The 20,359-nt window shown below is 41.5% G+C and overlaps 1 protein-coding gene across 7 annotated transcripts in view; it reads right to left on the bottom strand.

Annotated features, from left to right (window-relative positions):
- The window catches only part of arnt2 (aryl-hydrocarbon receptor nuclear translocator 2), a 464,688-nt gene that overhangs the window by 388,877 nt on the left and 55,452 nt on the right, over positions 1-20,359 (bottom strand). For all 7 annotated transcript variants that reach the window (XM_060853234.1, XM_060853235.1, XM_060853233.1 and 4 more), the window contains 2 exons: positions 14,714-14,927; positions 4,924-5,137 (listed from right to left, as the gene is read on the bottom strand). In XM_060853234.1, the coding sequence (XP_060709217.1) occupies positions 4,924-5,137; positions 14,714-14,927 (428 nt within the window). The remainder of the gene's footprint in view (positions 1-4,923; positions 5,138-14,713; positions 14,928-20,359) is intronic.

The following is a 20,359-nucleotide window of genomic DNA, read 5'->3' on the forward strand; positions in this document are numbered from 1 at the left end:
CCACTTTTCTGCACAGTTCTGAATTCTGTCAACATCTCGCTGCAACCTACAAAAGCCCTCAACTATCCACAACTCCACCAACATTCATGTCATCAGCAAACTTACTAACTCACCCTTCACTTCCTCATCCAAGTCATTTACAGAAATCACAAACAGCAAAGAACAGAGGTCCCAGAACAGATGCCTAGGGAATACCACTGATCACTAAGCTCCAGGCCGAATACTTTCCATCTATCACCACCCTCTCTCTTCTATGGGCCAGTCAATTCTGTATACAGACAGACAGGTTTCCCTTTATCTCATGTGTCCTTACTTTCTGAATGAGCCTACCATGGAGAAACTTTTGTCAGATACCTTACATCTCTGCCTAGTGTTTACATTTTTTTAAATGTTCATGGGATGTAGGTGCCAGTTGGCATCTCCTCACTTCCTGATCCTCCGCCCTTGAGCTCTGCCCCTCCAACCGCCACCAGGACAGAACCCCACTGGTTCTCACCTACCACCTCACCAACCTCCGTATACAGCGTATCATCCACCGTCATTTCTGCCACCTCTAAATGGACCCCACCACCAGGGATACATTTCCCTCCCCTCCCCTATCAGCGTTCCGAAAAGACCACTCCCTGCGTGACTCCCTCGTCAGGTCCACACCCCCCACCAACCCAACCTCCACTCCCGGCACCTTCCCCTTGAACAGCCAGAAATGCAAAACTTGTGCCCACACCTCCTTCCTTATCTCTCTCCAAGGCCCCAAGGGACCCTTCCATATCTGCCACAAATTCACCTGCACCTCCACACACATCATCTATTGCATTCGCTGCACCCGATGTGGCCTCCACTATATTGGGGAGACAGGCCGCCTACTTGCGGAACGCTTCAGGGAACACCTCTGGGACGTCCGGACCAACCAACCCAACCACCCCGTGGCTCAACACTAACTCCCCCTCCCACTACACCAAGGACACACAGGTCCTTGGACTCCTCCATCGCCAGAACATAACAACACGACGGTTGGAGGAAGAGCGCCTCACCTTCCGCCTGGGAACCCTCCAACCACAAGGGATGAATTCCGATTTCTCCAGTTTCCTCATTTCCCCTCCCCCCACCTTGTCTCAGTCGATTCCCTCGAACTCAGCACCGCCCTCCTAACCTCCAATCTTCTTCCTGACCTCTCCACCCCCACCCCACTCCAGCCTATCACCCTCACCTTGACCTCCTTCCACCTATCACATCTCCATCGCCCCTACCCCAAGTCCCTCCTCCCTACCTTTTATCTTAGCCTGCTGGACACACTTTCCTCATTCCTGATGAAGGGCTTATGCCCGAAACGTCGAATTGCCTGTTCCTTGGATGCTGCCTGACCTGCTGTGCTTTAACCAGCACATTTTCAGCCAGTTGTCCATCGCTTATTATTCTGAAGAAGGTGATGCAGAGATATCTTTATGAACCACTGCAGTCCTTGATTCTTTTGCCAATAGAAACAATTTCACCTCTAGTTTTGTTTAGTTCACACTTGGGACTTGGGCATTGCCAGCTTGCAGCATTTATTGCCTGTCACGTCTGCCTTCTTGACCTGCTGTGGGTGGACCCACAAAGCCCTTGGGTAAGGAATTCTGCTCATAATATTGAATTCCTCTGTCAAATCTTTTCTTAGGCCTTTTTGCTCTAAACATCAGCTTCTCCAGTATATCACATAAACTGATTGTTAAAACATGGAGATTCCCAAGTTTATGATGTTTTCAGACTGTATTTTCAAATGTAGGGTGCACAGAAGAAACCATGTGATCTGCATTGGAGTCAGCCTGACAGTACACCTGGGGTTTGTTTAGTTGTTAGAGATCAAAGGACTGAGATTGTTTTATTGAGAGGAAGCTACATGATATTTATGCTTGGAAACAAATTGCAGCAATTCTTAGGTAGCTGGGGTGGCACAGTGGCTCAGTAGTTAGCACTGCTGCCTCACAGTACCAGGGAGGTCCGATTCCAGCTTTGGGCAATTGTCTTTGTGGAGTTTGCACGTTCTCCCAATGTCTATGTGAATTTCCCTGGGTGCTCCAGTTCCTCCCACAATCCCAAAGATGTGCAGGTTAGGTGAATTAGCCACCCTAAATTGCCCATCGTGTTCAGAGATGTGTAGGTTAGGTGCAGGATGTAGAATAATAGGGTAGGGGAATGGATTTGGGTGCGTTACTCTTCGGAGGGTCGGTGTGGACATGTTGAGCCAAAGGGCCAGTTTCCACTCTGTAGGGATTCTATAAAAATAGTCTACAATGAATAGACACTGAATATTCCAAGCTCCCAGAAACATATAATGAACATCAAGTTGTAAACTGTTGTGTTGCAAACTGTCCTTTTACTTGTAAGAAGAGGGAGATGGCAATTAAAGATAATTGATTTGCATTTCTACTTGGAGACAAAGCTAATATGGTTCCTTTTGCCATGGAGAACAGGGAAGGCGGCGGCATTCTGTTTCCATACTGCTGATGACCCTTTAACCCCAAGAGCTACAATTTGCTAATAGGTCTAATTTGCTAACAAGTGCCACCTAATTTCGTTCCCAATTACTTTACTTAAAGTCATCTCACTACTGATATTCTATTGGCGGGCCTATGGTTGTTGGGTTTAGCCCCCTCCCTATGCAACTCTGTGGACAACTTCCCTACATTACAACAGTGACTGCACTTCAAAAGTACTTCACTGACTTTAAAACACTTCGAGATGTCCTGAATTCATGAAACACATTATATTGATATAAATCTTCTGGCTTTAGCTTTGTCATCTCTCCATCAAAAGGCCATTTTTCTTTTGAAGACGATTCCAAGATATGAAACAAAAAACCTAAATGTTTATGAGGAAAACCTCACAGAACGCAACTTGTTTTTATTAGCGATAATCCTGAGGATATGAGTCTGAAGGGGTGGATTGAAACCTCAGCAAAAATAGTATCAATTTAAGCAGCACAAATAATCATATGTAACATCGGTAACAAACTGCCTTACTTGAGTCTACAGGCTTAAAACAGTGGTCAAAGCAAAAGGGCAATATTAAAAAGGAAATTAGAAAATAAAACAGCATGAAAAAATGGTGGTAAGTAAAATCAAGGAAAACACAAATAACATTTATAAACACAGAAAAAGGTTGACTAAGGAAACAGCATGGTCGATTACTTACTAGGGTGGTGCCAGAAGACTAGAAAGTTGTAAATGCTACAAAGATTTTCCTGCCACTGCATTAACAGAGGAAATCAGCACCGCTAACATAATTAAATGTGCACCTAGAGCTGGAAACAAGTACCAACTCCACCCACACGCACACATGTTGTGCTACTGATGTCCAAGGATGTCTTGCAACCCTCACTCCACTTGGTATTCCTTAACGTAGACATCTCTATGTTGAATCACTGGCAGTAAAATCACAGGCCCTGTGGCTAGTTTAGGTGGTGAGTGCACAATATGCAGTTATAGTGACAATATACACAGCCTATGGATAAACCTTACAAGTAGAAGCCAGTTAATTTAACTTTGGTTGTGGAAATACTTTTAGAACCAATAATCCAAAACAAAGTTAACTGTCATTTGGATAATGTGGAGGTCTGAATGAAGTTTCCTCGAGCTCAGCACTAGAAGTCCTGCTTTTCCTAATGAATATTATTGACCCAATTTTGTGCGCATAAGGTAATATTTCAAACTTAGCAGGTTACACAAAACTTGCAAGTACCGTCAACTGTAAGGAGGATTGTAATAGACCTCAAAAGACAGACAGGTTGGTGAAGCACAGGCACATGTTTAAGAAAATTTAGTGATTTACTTTTGTTGAATGAATGAGGAAAGTCAATACCAAATAATTCTAAAGGGTGATGGAGCAGAGATATCTGGAAATTTGTGTGCAAAACTGGTGGCAGGAGATGTTGAGAAAGAGACACCCTGGACTTTACAAATAGCACCATACAGTACAACAGCAAGGAAGTTGTCATAAATTTTATAGAATGTAGGTTCAACCTTAACTGAAGTACTGTATTCAATTATGGGCACCATATTTTAAATAGAATATGAAGGTTCAGAGACAGCACAAAGAATATTTAAGAGAATCCAGGAATAAGCAGCTTCAGATACGTGGATATACACTACCAGTTGGAGTTGACCTCCTCTGACAAGAGAAGGTTGAAAAGACATTGGATGGAGGCGTTCAAACTAATGTGGGGTTGAGAGATTGTTCCCATTGAGTTTGCTGTCTTTGAATCAGAGAAAACCAAGTGGAGATTTATTTGAGATGCATAAAATTATGAGTGGCAGGGTTACATTGTATAGGAAAGACCCATTTCCCTAAACAGAGAGACGAATAACCTAAGGAATGGTACCATAGATTCAGAGATTTGACGTAAGTGATGGATAATTTGAGCAGGGTTGAGGAATAATTTTGTCCAATGGGGGATCTTCAACCAACTAATGAAAAGGGAAGGAGAAACAAAGCCCTTTATTACATTTAAAAACAAACTTGAATGCACGCGTGCAGTGTTTTAACCTGTAGGGTGATGGCAGAAGAAGGGATTAGATGAGGATTGGCTTTCTTCACTAGCACAAACTCAATAAGATGAATGTCTTCCTTTTGTGCTGAAATCTGTCCATGCTTCTGTGATTCACCCAAAACCTATTCACCCACTTCGTTGTGAAAGACCTTTGTGAACTTGTTTATTGTGGATCAACATGTAATCAAAGTTCAAATGTAATCCATTCTGTCATTTCATTTATTAGATTTGCTCTTATATTTAACTAATTTCTAAAAGTTGAGTGATATTTATAATCATGCAGGTATTTATTGGTCAAACGCAGAACTACTTTGGTAGATGGCAAGGCAGTTCTAATACTTAGCTACTTTTAAGCAACCTCTGACATACCAGATTTTCATTACCAAGCAAATACATACCGGTCATGGAACTTTCTGATGTAGACAGCTGCTCTCTCAGTTTCTCGACATCATCCGGATGAACCTGATCATACAAGGTACTTCCAAACCATTCAGATTGTGGATGATTTAAAACAGGTGTAACAGAGTCTGAAACATAGATGATTCTTCCAGTCTCAGCTGCAGCTACAAAAAGGAATCCATCTGCTGCCTCCAAAATCAAATGTTTCAACTCCTGAAAGAGAAGGGAAAATATGCGAGTTAAAATTCAGAATCACATTTCACTGTACCATGCAGGCTGATTAGTTTAGACATTTCAATGAAGATAGAACATAGAAAAATACAGCGCAGTACAGGCCCTTTGGCCCTCGATGTTGCGCCGATCCAAGCCCACCTAACCTACACTAGCCCACTACCCTCCATATGCCTATCCAATGCCCGTTCAAATGCCCATAAAGAGGGAGAGTCCACCACTGCTACTGGCAGGGCATTCCATGAACTCACGACTCCCTGAGTAAAGAAGCTACTCTTAAAATCTGTCCTATACCTACCACCCCTTAATTTAAAGCTATGCCCCCTCGAAATAGCTGACTCCATACATGGAAAAAAGGTTCTCATTGTCAACCCTATCTAAACCCCTAATCATCTTGTACACCTCTATCAAGTCACCCCTAAACCATCTTTTCTCCAATGAAAACAGCTCCAAGTGCCTCAGCCTTTCCTCATACAATCTTCCTACCATACCAGGCAACATCCCAGTAAACCTCCTCTGCACCCGTTCCAGTGCCTCCATATCCTTCCTATAGTATGGCGACCAAAGCTGCACACAATACTCCAGATGCGACCACACCAGAGTCTTATACAACTGCAACATGACCTCAGGACTCAGAATTCAATTCCTTCACCAATAAAAGCCAGTATGCCTTCTTCATAGCCCTATTTACCTGGGTGGCAACTTTCAGGGATCTGTGTACATGGACACCAAGATCCCTCTGCTCATCCACACTACCAAGTATCCGACCATTAGCCCAGTACTCCATCTTCTTGTTACTCTTACCAAAGTGAATCACTTCACACTTACCTACATTGAACTCCATTTGCCACCTTTCTGCCTAGCTCTGCACTTATCTATATCCCACTGTAACCTGCCACATCCTTCCTCATGTCAACAACTCTACCAACTTTCGTATCATCCGCAAACTTGCTCACCCAACCTTCTAGCCCCTCCTCCAGGTCATTCATAAAGTGACAAACAGCAATGGTCCCAAAACAGATCCTTGCGGAACACCGCTAGTAGCTGCACTCCAAGATGAACCTTTACCATCAACTACTACCCTCTGTCTTCTTCCAGCCAGCCAATTCCTAATACAAATCTCTTATGCACCCTCAATGCCATACCTGCGTATTTTGTGCAGTAGCCTACCATGGGGAACCTTATCAAACGCCTTACTAAAATCCATATACACCACATCTACCACTTTACCTTCATCCACCTCCTTAGTCACCTTCTCAAAGAATTCAATAAGGTTTGTGAGGCACGACCTGCCCTTCACAAAACCATGCTTACTATCCTTATTCCTATCCAGATGTTCATAAATCCTATCCCTTACAATTCTTTCTAAGACTTTGCCCACAACAGAAGTGAGACTCACCGGCCTATAGTTACTAGGGTTATCCCTACTCCCCTTCTTGAACAATGGAACCACATTTGCTATCTTCCAGTCTTCTGGCACTATTTCTGTAGACAACGAGGACATAAAAATCAAGGCCAATGGCTCTGCAATCTCCTCCCTTGCTTCCCAGAGAATCCTAGGATAAATGCCATCAGGCCCAGGGGACTTATCTATTTTCACCCTTTCCAGAATTTCCAACACCTCTTCCCTACATACCTCAAAGCCATCCATTCTAATTAATTGTGACTCAATATTCACATTAGCAACAATGTACTGTTCCTGAATGAATACTGATGAAAAGTATTCATTCAGTGTTTTCTCATTCTCTTCAGCCTCCACGCACAACTTCCCACTACTATCCTTGATTGGACCGATTCCTACCCTAGTCATTCTTTTATTCCTGACATACCTATAGAAAGCCTTTGGGTTTTCCCTAATCCTACCAACCAAGGACTTTTCATGTCCCCTCCTTGCTGCTCTTGGCTCTCTCTTTAGATCCTTCCTGGCTACCTTATAACTCTCAATCGCCCCAATTGAACCTTCACGCCTCATCTTTACATAGGCCGCCCTCTTCCCTTGAATAAGGGATTCCAATTCCTTATTAAACCACAGCTCCCTCACACGACCCTTTTCTCCCTGCCTGACAGGTACATACTTATCAAGGACACTCAACAGTTGCTCCTTGAACAAGCTCTACATATCGATTGTGCCCTTCCCTTGAAGCCTACTTTTCCAAACCACGCATCCTAAGTCATGCCTCACCACATCATAGTTTCCCTGCCCCCAGCTATAATTCTTGCCCTGCAGTGCACACCTATCCCTCTCTATCACTAGAGTAAAAGTCACCGAATTGTGGTCACTGTCCCCAAAGTGCTCACCTACCTCCAATTCTAACACATGGCCTGGTTCGTTACCCAGAACCAATCCAGTATGGCCTCACCTCTTGTTGACCTGTCTACATATTGTGCTAGGAAACTCTCCTGCACACATTGGACAAACACCGACCCATCTAACGTACTCGAGCTATAGCTTTCCCAGTCAATATCTGGAAAGTTAAAGTCCCCCATAACAACCACCCTATTACTTTCACTCTTCTCCTGAATCATCCTCGCAATGCTTTCTTCAACGTCTCTAGGACTATTAGGAGGCCTGTAGAAAACTCCTAACAGGGTGACCTCACCTTTCCTATTTCTAACCTCAGCCCAAACTACCTCAGATGGTGAGTCTTCATCCATCGTCCTTTCCACTGCTGTAATACTATCCTTGACAAGCAATGCCACACTTCCCCCTCTTTTACCCCCACCTCTGACCCTACTAAAACATTTAAACCCTGGAACCTGCAACTGCCAATCCTGTCCCTGTTCTACCCATGTCTCCGTAATAGCCACAACATCGAAAGCCCAGGTAGCAACCCACGCTGCAAGTTCACCTACCTTATTTCGTATACTTCTCGCATTGAAGTATACACACTTCAAGCCACCTTCCTGTTTACAGGCACCCTCCTTCGAGATTGATGCCTGGTTCCTAACCTCCCTACACTCAAAGTCCTGCACACTAAAGCTACAGTCTAGGTTCCCATGCCCCTGCAGAGTTAGTTTAAACCACCCCCCCCCTCAAAGGGCACTAGCAAACCTCCCCCCAAGGATACTGGTGCCCCTCAGGTTCAGGTGTAGACCATCCTGTTTATGGAGGTCCCACCTTCCCCAGAAAGAATCCCAGTTATCCAGATACCGGAATCCCTCCCTCCTGCACCATCCCTGTAGCCACGCATTTAACGGTTCTCTCTCCCTATTCCTCGACACTCTATCACGTGGCACGGGTAACAAACCAGAGACAACAACTGTTTGTTCCAACTCTGAGCTTCCAACCTAGCTCCCTGAAAGCCTGCCTAACATCCTCATCCCTCTTCTTTCCTATATCGTTGGTGCCAATGTGGACCACGACTTCAGGCTGCTCCCCCTCCCCCTTAAGGCAACATACCAATCGTGAGTCTCTCTCGCCCCCACAAAACTGTGCCCCAAACTATCGAGTCCTCAATAACTATTGCTCTGCTCTTCTCCACCCTTCCCTCTGAGCAACGGGGACAGGCTCCGTGCCAGAGTCCTGAACTCCATTGCTTACCCCTGGTATGTCGTTCCCCCCCCACAAGTATCCAAAACGGTATACTTGTTCTTGAGGGGAATGGCCGCAGGGGGTCCCTGCACTGGCTGCTTCCTCCCAGTCCCCCTCACTGTCACCCATCTTTGGAGTTACTACTTCCCTAAAGCTCCGATCTATGACCCCTCTCTACCTCCCGAATGATCCTAAGTTCATCCAACTCCAGCTCCAGTTCCCTAACACGGTCTTGGAGGAGCTGGAGATGGGTGCACTTCTGCAAGTGTAATCAGCAGGGATGACCATGGCATCCCTCACCTCAAACATGTTGCAAGAGGAACATTGCACTGCCTTCACTGCCATCCCTCTAAAAGTAACCTTTAAAAAAAACTAGGTCTAAGGAATAGAACAAGCAAAATGCAGCACTGACCTGCTTACTCCTGTAGTGCCTTGGGTTCCTCTCCTGAGTGCCTTTATAGGGAAAACCTACTCAGGTAAGCTTGTGCTACACCAGCTTCCGGGTCCACTCCGCATTTTAAAAAAAAACTTTTAAATTTAAACAGTTAAACAAATGTAACCGCATCTACAAACAGACACTGCCAAATAGCCCTTACCTGCTCCGCCATAAAGAACTACCGTAAAGAACTAATAACTTATTCTCCCTCATTTGCAGATTAAGAGAAACACTAAATTCAACCCTGGAATGAGAAGGTTGTCTATGAGGAAAGATCGAGTAGAATGGGCCAATATTCTCTGCAGTTTAGAGGATTGAGAAGTGACCGCATTCAAACATATAAAACTTTTCAGTAATTTTCAGAGGTGGCTCATTCCACTGACTACGGAGTCCAGAAATGAGAGTCATAGTCCTTGAACAAGTGACAAATCATTTCTGATTGAGATTAAGATTAGATTAGATTAGATCAGATCACTTAGTGTGGAAACAGGCCCTTCGGCCCAATAAGTCCACACTACCCTCCAAAGAGCAACCCACCCAGACCCATTCCCCTACATTTACCCCTTCACCTAACACTACGGGCAATTTAGCATGGCCAATTCACCTAACCTGCACATTTTTGGACTGTGGGAGGAAACCCACACAGACATGGGGACAGTTGCCTGAGGCGAGCATTGAATGTGGGTCTCTGGCCCTGCTAACCACTGTGCCACCGTGCCATCCAAGAGAAACTCCTTCATCGTGAGATTTGCAAATCTTAAGAATGATCTATTTCAGAGGCTTGTGGATGCTTGAGCATTTTCAAGCCTCTGACTGATAGGCACTAAGGGGATAAAGGAACAGGATAGAAGCATAGTAAAGTCAGCCATGATGTAAATGAATGGCAGCGCATGGTCCAGGGGTGTATGATGTACTCAAGCTCTTTCTTCTCATGTTCAAGTCACAGTTCAACATATTTTCTATGTCCTTATATGAAATCTGTAATTAAAATTCTCCAATTTATATTATACCGGTTGCCAGTTGTGTGGCACTCTTTACTCAAGAGTAACACTCTCCCCATGTGCTTCTATTCAACAGCTACTTGACAGATTACTTTATTAACTTTTGCTTTAAAACAAACGTCATATAGAAGCAACACTTGTGGTGTTCAGTTTGTAGGGGTTATGACGGACAGCAAAATGCATTCAAACTATTTATCTTTGAAACCATGTTCAAGTTTGCTCGCTGAGTTGGAAGGTTTGTTTTCAGGTGTTTTATCCCCATGCGAAGTAACATCATCAGTAAGCCTCCGATGAAGTGCTGGTGTTATGTCCCGCTTTCTATTTATGTGCTCGGTCTCTTAAGGTGGGTGACATTTCCGGTTCTTTTTCTCAGAGGTTGGCAAATGGGGTCCAAATTGATGTGTTTATTGATGGAGTTCCAGTTTGAATGCCAGGCCTCTAGGAATTGCCGTGTGTGTCCCTATTTAGCCAGGATTCAAAACCGGAATATCAATAAACACATCAATTTACCACAGTACCTTTCATTCTCAGGAGTACAGTCCCAGCTGTTCCAACCCAACTCTGTAACTAGAATCCTTCACCCATGGAACCTTTCGACTAAATATTTTCTGCACTCTCTCGAGAATTCTGGCATCCTTCCTCATGCAGTCCAGAACTGGACACAGTATTCTAGGTTTGGCATAACCAAAGCTTTACATTGGTTCAGCATAACTTCCCCACTTCTTTATTCAATTCCACAACCGTAAGACTCCATATGTTTTCATAACTCTCACTTACAAATAATATTAATATTCAAGCAGAAGGGCCATTATTGAGCAATGGTAAAAGTGCTCTCAAAGACACTGTAGTACCAATGCCAATCCTCCTAAAACTGCACTTGAAGTTATGTATTGTCGACAAAGAGTTTGGTGCTGGAAAAGCACAACCAGTCAAGCAGCATCCAAGAAAGAGAGTTGACGTTTCGACCATAAGCTCCTGATGAAGAGATTATGCTCCTCAAATGCTGTCTGACCGGCTGTACTTCTCCAGCACCACACTTTTCGACTCGGATCTCCAGCATTTGCAGTTCTCACTCCCTCTTTGAAGTTATGCATGTTAAAGCACTTTACTTTCAATACCAAGCTTGTATAATCACAGCCAGACTTCATTATACCAATAAATGAAGGGTAAACATAAACACAAATTATTCAAAGTTACCACAGATTAAATCAGACACAAACATTTTTATTGACAACATATTAAACATCTCCAACACAGCACCATGATGTGGAGGAGCCAGTGTTGGACTGGGGTGGACAAAGTTAAAAATCACACAACACCAGGTGATAGTCCAACAGGTTTATTTGGAAGCACTAGCTTTTGGAGAACTGCTCCTTCATCAGGTAGCTGATAAAGGAGCGGCGTTCCAAAAGCTAGTGCTTCCAAATAGACCTGTTGGACTATCACCTGGTGTTGTGTGATTTGTTTTAACAATTAACACCACAAATTTAGGTCATTAAATTAATATTTGATATCAATCGATGGAATCTAAATCTGAGGTCAAAGACTAATGGAAGTGCATCTCAACACCTCCGCTTTAACTAGATTTTTGTTTATGATAGCTGAAAAACGTGTTGCTGGAAAAGCGCAGCAGGTCAGGCAGCATCCAAGGAGCAGGAGAATCAACGTTTCGGGCATAAGTCCTTCTTCCTGAAGAAGGGCTTCTGCCCGAAACGTCAATTCTCCTGCTCCTTGGATGCTGCCTGACCTGCTGCACTTTTCCAGCAACACATTTTTCAGCTCTGATCTCCAGCTGAAAGATGGAGGTCAGTCCTCACTTTCTCCTTTTGTTTATGATATTCAAGATTACAGTGTGACTTAACAGAATTAGTTTTATTCAGCACATCTGACATTTGGCTAGCATTAAGGTTGACACCAACACCCACCTTCATAGTTAATTGGATGCCATGACAATGGGGCATTCTGTTACCCTTAGGGATGCTCAAGATTTTGCCAACAAGGGCATCTGGGTCATTGACAGTAGCTTCTTTCTTTGGTTGTTATCTCATTCACCAGATTGTTTTTCATCACTGCTTTGTCATTTTCCTTCCCTGCATTTTAAAACTAAGCTGTGTTAGCGATTTTTGAGAAGATTTGTAGCTCAGGTTGATAAGTTTGTAAGTTAGCTCGGTGAGCTTGAAGGTTTGTTTTCAGACATTTCGTCACCATACGAGGTAACATCATCAGTGAGAGTCTCCGGTGAAGGGCTGATGGTACTTCCCCCCTCTCTATTTCTAGTTCTTGGTTTCTTAAGGTGGGTGATGTCATTTCTGTTTTTTTTTCCCAAGGGAAGGTAGATTGAATCCAAATTGAGTGTTTATTGATGGAGTTCTGGTTAGAATGCCATGCCTCTAAGAATTCTCGTGCTTGTCTTTGCATCACCTGACTGAGGATGTGTGCGTTGTCCCAGTCAAAGTGGTGTCCTCCTTTGTCTGTATCTATGGAAACTAGTGAGAGTGGGTAGTGTCTTTTGGTGGCCAGTTGGTGTTCATGTATTCTGGTGGCAAGTTTCCTGCTAGTTTATCCAATGTAGTGTTTGTTTACAGTTCTTGCATGGCATCTTGTAATAGAGTTAGTTTGTTTGATAATACCTCATGGATCTTTTGGGTTCATTAGTCGCTGTTTAAGTATGTTGGTAGGTTTGTGGGCCACCATGATGCCAAGGAGTCCGAGGAGTCTGGAAGTCATTTCTGACATGTCTTTGATGTACTGTAATGTGGCTCTAGTTTTTGGTTGCGTTGTGTCTGATTGTTTGAGTTTCTTTCTGAGGAATCAGCAGATTGTGTTTATTGGGTACCCGCTTTTCTTGAAAATGTTGTAGATATTTTACTTATGCTTTTTGTAATTTTTCAGTGCTGCAGTGCGATGTTGTCTTTTCTGATGAAGTTGGTGCTGTCTGGTGTTTGTGATCCTGTTTTTCCTAGTAGTGACTAGGGTGTGATAAGGGCTGTAACGTCAAAGGAAACCATTATTTAGTCCTCTATCTTGGTGTCTTTGATGGCATTCAGGAATTCTTGGATGGAGTGAATGGAGTGCCGTGAATCTTCAATTAGGTGTTTTAGCTTTTGATGGAATTCTTTGGCTAGTCTGTATGTTGTTGTACCAGGTAGGGAGACTATGGGTTTGAGGGGGACTCCAGGTTGGTGTATCTTTGGTAATCAATAGAAGAGTGGTGTGTTGGATCCATCTGGTTTCATGTTTTGGAAGTCTGCCCTGGTTAATTTGCCTGTGTTTTACTTGATACTAAGCTGTGTTTTATTTTATACTATGTTTATACTTATTTTATTAAACAATGAACTAAAATATTCAAAGCATGCATTTTCTAGATAATTAAGGAAGGTCAAGTATTTAATCACAGCTGTTTTTAGTGTTCAAGATTTCAGAAGGTCATTGCAGCTTCTTTTAATCTATCTTTTCCCAAACCCCATATGAACATCTGACAACTACAAAGCAATGACTTTATATACTTTAGCTTTCCCAAAGAAAATTACACTATAAGACATGGCCAATAAAAATTAGTTGCTCAGATTATTTGGAACTATTTGAGAGGAGCATTCAACAAGGTAGCCACACATTAGAAATGATTGTTGCTTGATTTTCATTAGTTTAGAAAAAACATGAATTGCTGTTTAGTTGATTACAGAAATCATGACAAAAGATATATCTTTGCCAATATTAAAGCTCTTTCCCTTGAGGACTGTTAAGCCATCTAGCTGAGCACATTACACAATAGCACATCAATCAATAATTTGGTGGGCTTCTTTGTCAGACTCTGATCAAAGGCGGGAGCAGAATTTAACTGGAAATGTGTGCTACACTAGTATGTTTTTCTGCAGTCAGGATTTCTCAGTATAAGGATTTTTCTTCTCAGTATCCTTCGAAAAGCTGAGGAGAAGTTTTCATTTTTGCACCTCGGGTTCAGAGTGATGACAAAGAATACCAAGCAAATAAGTAACTGAAGCTAAAATAGATGATTAAAATGAAACACAAATTAGCATCTTATGGAGAAAACACACGACAGCAGTGCAGAGCCTCCTTTTCTGTAAGGAATTTTCTTTTCCTGGAAGAATGTCACCATTTATGCCACCTCAGCAGTAGACGCATAATTTATATGTTCCATTGTCTCCCAGTTACATACCAAAATCTTCTAAACACATTGTTCAAATCTCTCCATCCTAGTTTCTGCTCCTCTCACAGGATTACAACTGTCTTGGCCAATGTTACACTTTATAGATATGATTGTGCATCCCTATTTACTCATCCCAACTTTCTGCATACTTGATACCATTGCTCAAATTGGATCCCCCAGTCCTCCAAGAATGGAAACAAAGAACTTTCTCGGTTTTTCACTGTTAACACTACATTAAAGAGTACTAAATGTAATTCCAACTCAACAAATTGAAAAACATCCCACATTAAATTTACATTATGCTTAGTTAAATAGATGTAGGTGACAGAATTCAAAACACCTGAAAAGTAAATGCTATCTTCTTAACATTTTCAGGATTCACCAAATAACTTTTAATAAAACTTCTAATCAGAACACAAACCTTTTCTGTTAGAAATGAAGGCTTATAGGCACCATCAGTGGAAGTATTTCCTGTCCCCCTTAACGACTTCATATGTGACACAGCCATCCGTAGAATGGTCAGTTTATCAGGTTTACGTGCTAAAGCACTGCATGTTGGCACCATGTCCGACAATTCTGTGATGTAGGCAGTCATCTTGTTTCGACGCCTTCTTTCAATTTCACTGTGGTTCTCTCTGCAGATTATAACAACATATTAATTATAATACTGATAAAGAAGAAAATCATAAAAACAAAACAATTCTAGTTAGCAGTCAATAAATTTTATTTCCAGTGACATTGCAATATTTGACTATTCTGATATGGAAAAGGTGCCATAATTATTTTGTTACACAGCAGTCCTAGTGAAATAGTATTCATAATACGTCAGTTAAAGTAATCTCTCAAAAGTTAAGGAGAATAAGGTGAAAGAGTGGGGACAGCAATTTCATAAAGAGCAGGAGAGTGTCGGGATAGTAGCTTCTCAACAGCCACAACGGCATGGGACAGCAGCTTCTGAAACACTGAGACACAGCAGGGTCAGCAGTTCATAAAAGAGCATGAGAGAGGAGGAAGAGCAGCTTCTGAAACAGTGGGGGAGAGAAAGCAGGAACTGAAGCTCTCAGCTATGAATCAGCCAAGAGTGGGCAGGTCAGCATCACCTGAAACAGAGCGCAAAAGCAGCAAAATCATAGAGTAGAAGAGCAAGTAGGAGAGCATGGGCACAGCAGTTTCATATAAAGCTGGAGAGAGAAAGGGCCAGGGCTTTTCTGACAGCACGAGATAACATGGGGACAGCAGCATCATAAACAGAAGAGCCCAGTTGCATGAGGACAGTGGCGGTGGTAGATAAAAGCCAACAGAGTGCCTATAGCCTGTTTCTGCATGTCAGAGCTGAAGGTTAATAGGTGATTGGTAGGTATTTCCTCTGTATCACTTTTGATTGGTCAACTAACTTAAATCAAGAAACATTACAACTGAATAGTAAAATTAAGATATTCACTTAAAATATTTAACATCCTAATTAATTAAATAAAGCCAGCTTGGCAGGTAATGTGTCACAGCTGTAGTATATGGTATCTGGTCAACACTAGTGCATGTACAGTGAACACATCTGCACAAGCATCGGCTTCTCTAGGAACTTGGGTTCAGAGTTGTTGAGCTGGAGTGAGGAACCTCGACACTGTTTCAGGAGACAGTCACACCCATTAGATTAATTAAGTCAAATCTGGGACGTCTGTGGTCAGTGACAGGAGGCTGTGACTGAGGGAGAGCGATGGGATACAGAATAATGTGGACAAGAGCTAAGATGGGCCAGGGATATCAACAATGACCACAGCACCAGGATACAAAGCACCATGCAATTTGTGGGAGGAGGAGAGATAAGATACCACAGGTAGGGAAATACAGCAACTATTCAGTGCAGCCAAAACAGATAATCCCAAAGGCTGTGCTGCCTACTTAGTGCCAAGGATCAGAACAATGTTTTTGGGCTGGAGAGGAACTTAAAGTGATACCAATGACAATAGGTAGGATTGTTAAAGAAGTTTTACAGAGGGATTATATCTGGGGCTAAATTGTTGAACCACAAATGTAACAAACTCCAGGTGACTACCTGAGCCACATACAAACTGGGGTAGTGTAATAGGCCATTCAGCCCTTCAAGCATGTTCCTCCATTTAATAAGATTGTGTCTGATCTGTGGCCTAACTCCATATATCTGCCATTCGTCCATATCCCTTAATATCTTTGCTTAAGAAAAAAAATCTCAGATTTAAAAGTAACAATGGTCATTTGTGATACAGAGTTCCAAATCTCTGTGCAGATGTACGTCCTAACATCTCTCTTCAATGGTCTAGCCCCAATTCTCAGACTATGCCACTAGTTCTAGAATCTCCAACCAATGGAAATAGTTTGTGTATCTACTCTGTTTTTTCCTGTTAGAGAATAACATAATAACAATAGAGAGAAAAAATGTGTGGTTTGAAGCTTGGTGGGGATGAAATAGGGTCCAATGAGACACTGACAATAGTACTGGGGAGAGAGAAAGCTGCTTCACTAGGATGGGTTTCATTTCAACAAAGTTGGGGCCAGCGTCCTGGCAAATGACATATAAAGGCTGTATATTGGGATTCAATTGAATTATTGGGGGTAGAATGATTCAATTGAAAAGAAGGTTTAAAAAAAAACAGACAGCAGAGATGAAAGGTAGTGAAAAGGCAAACAATAATGAAGTGTAGAAAACACATGCAAAAGAGCGCAGCAGAAATTAGCACCAGAGTAAGAATAGTGAAAATCAAAGTTGAATGCAAGCAGCATTTCTGAAAAGATTGAGTTGGCAGCACAAATAGAAATGAATGAATATGACTTGCTAGCTAACTTAGAGACATGACTGCTGGATGACAAAGATCGGGAAGTCAGAAATAAGGAATAGCCAGGGAATTAAGTCACAGGTGACAGTCATCTACAAGCCCTAAAAGAGTTGCCTTATTGTAGGACAAATTATAAATCAGGAAATAATATTTGTCCATAGGAAGGTATGACATCCATCATGGCTCATATAATTTGTATATTAACTGGACAAAGCAGATGGGCAAGGATAACAAGAAAAATGAATTTGTAAAGTGAATTTAGGAATTGTTTCTTAGCATAGTACATTGTAGGACCTGCTAGGGGACAGGCTACATTGATCAAATAATGTGTGATGAGATGGGTTAATAAGAGGTCTTTTAGTAAGAAGAACCTTGAGAGGGTAGTAATCACATTGTGGTAGAATTTTAAATTCAGTTTGGGCAAGAGCAATTCAGATCTCAAACCAGTCTCCTCAAATATATAAAAGAAAGAGTTGTCCAGAGCAGGCTCAGAAAATAGACGAAGATAAAGGTCAGTGAAATTCAGTGGTAGACTCTTAAGCACATATTTCATAACCGTCAGCTAAAATTTTTTCTAGGCAAAAAGAAGGAATCAATGAGAAGAATGATCCACCCATGTGTCCATGAAGTGTGGACAGTAAGGGTATCCATTCAGAAACAGAGGAATACAAAACAACCAGATGATAGACCAGATGACTGGACATTTACTTGTAACTAGCACTGGATGACTAAAACGCTAGTGAAGGAGTAAATCGATTATGAAAGCAAATTTACAAGAAATATAAAATCAAACAACAAGAGCTCTACGGATATATTAAGAGTAGCATGGGACCCTTGAAGGATATAACTGGGTAATTATTAATGGGGATCAGTAAGGAAATGGCAGATAATTTAAACCAGTATTTTGTATTGGTCTTCATGGAGCAGACTATAAATATCTCAGAAATAACAGATAAGTAAGGAGCAAAGAGGAGAAAAAAAAAACTCCTAACAGTCTGTATCACGAGGGGCGAGGCATTTGACAAATTAAATGGGGCTAAAAGCGTCAAGTTGCCGGGACCTGAAAGCTTGCATCCAAGAGTTTTAAAATAAGTCATTCCAGAGGTCATGGAAGTATTGATGGAAGCATTGGTCAATTCTGAGAGGGCTCCAACAAATTGGAAAACAATTAATGTAATGCCTTTGCTCAAGAAGGGAGCGAGATAAAAAGCAGAAAACAATGGGCCAGTTAGCCGAACACCAATTGATGGGGAAACAGAAGACTCCATTATCAAAGAAAAAAATAGGAATTTAGGAAGACGTAATATAATCAAATGTGGTTTTGTGAAAGAGAAATGGGTGGATGTTCTTTGAGGATAATAACAACCATAGCTGATATAGGGAAGCCACTAGATATAACATCTTTGAATTTCCAGAGGCATTTGATAAGGTTCCAAATAAAAGATTATTTCACAAAACAGAAGCTCATACTATTGGAGTGACACATTAGAGTATGGATTAGAGGATTGGGTCACCACACAAGACAGAATTGGGATTGACCAGTCTTTTTCAAGTTGGAAAGACACAACTAGTGGAGTGCAATTAAGATCAAACTAAGGGCCTCAATTATTAACTATCTACACAATGGACTTCAAAAAGAGGACAGAGTGTAATGTATCCAAATTATCTAATACAAGAATAGGTGGAAGAGTATGTTGTAATGAGGACATAAGGAATCTAAAAGGCGATACAGACAGGTTGAATGAGTGGGATGAAATTTAATGTTGGAAATTGCAAATTTTGTTTGCTTTAGGAGGAAAAATATTCAAAAAGGTGTAGTACTGTGTGATTTGGATGCCCTTTTACATGTAAAATATATTAGGATGGAGGTGCAGCAAGTAATTAAGATGATAATGGTTTTGGAGTCAACCATATTGCCGTGGGTCTGGAGTCACATGTAAGCCAGACCAGGTAAGGATGGCAGCTTCCTTCCCTCAATGATATTAGTGAACCAGATGGGTTTTTCTGATAATTAGCAATGATTTCATAGTCACCATTAGACTCTTTCTTCCAGATTTTTATTCAATTCAAATTCCACGATCTGCCTGGCAGGATTTGAATCCTGGTGCCCAGACTATTGCCTCCCCTAAAAAAGGATGCACTGGCACTGAATGCACTTCAGAAGAGGTTTACTAGATTGGAAAGAGTGACTTATTAATCATGGCTAAACAGACTCAGTATTTATTTATTTATTTATTAGGGTTCAGAAGAATGCAGGGTAATCTTATTGAAACAAAGATTCTGAGGGGGATTGATGGGGTAGATGTTGAAAAGTTAATATTAGTCAGGGAATCTTAAACTAGGGAACACAGTTACAGAATAAGGGTATACCAAACTACAACCGAAATGCAATTGAATTGCTTCTTCAAAGGAATAGTGAATGGCTGGAAATCTCTACCCCAGAGGATTATGGAAACTAGATTATGTAAGATATTTGAAGAGGAGATGGACAATTTTTTTTAAATATCAGAGCATTGAGGGCTAGAAAGAACTGGCATCAAAGGGGAGTTGGGGCAGACCAGCCATAACATTATTTAAGGTTGGGATAGACTTGATGGGCCAAATGGTCCAGGTGCTTGCATGACGAAGGACTTTAATATATTGAATTCAGGTAAAACATTTCAATTACCATGCTTCAAACAATGAAGGTCAGTTTCTGACATTACAGTCATCATTCACTTCTATCTTGATGGAGATATTTTAATTCATCAGAGATATTAGGGTAGTTGCCAGGGTGATCTTTCATTGACATCAAAAATTAACAAAATAACAAAAATAACACATTAGACTGACCCTCAATAGTTTGCTAGAAAGCAGGTCTTGACCTAGGAATTTAGTTCTCCCAGTGAGAAGCAAACCCATGTGGAAATAAAGCAAAGAATGTGTATTGCATTTGCCAGTCAAGATAATATAATCCTCTCTATGCTATGTTGTACTTTTACAGGAAGTATAGACTAATTGAAGTGTTCTACATTTATTTTGCTTCTCATAACCAATGAACCAGTTTGTTTTTGAACTTATCATCCATTTGTCTTACTGGAAAGTTTATCAATGTCAACAAATGAAGGTGTAGTGCACATTGCACTTCTTGTAAATACTAAAGGGATGAAATAATAGATAGGTACAGATAGGTATTTGGTAGTACCAACTTAGTGCAAAATACAAACAGCAAGAAGTATGCAAATGACAGATATTTATGCCAGGGAGCTTGTGAGAAT

Source organism: Hemiscyllium ocellatum, chromosome 39 (genome assembly GCF_020745735.1).
Source record: "Hemiscyllium ocellatum isolate sHemOce1 chromosome 39, sHemOce1.pat.X.cur, whole genome shotgun sequence".
Classification (NCBI taxonomy): Eukaryota; Metazoa; Chordata; class Chondrichthyes; order Orectolobiformes; family Hemiscylliidae; genus Hemiscyllium; species Hemiscyllium ocellatum.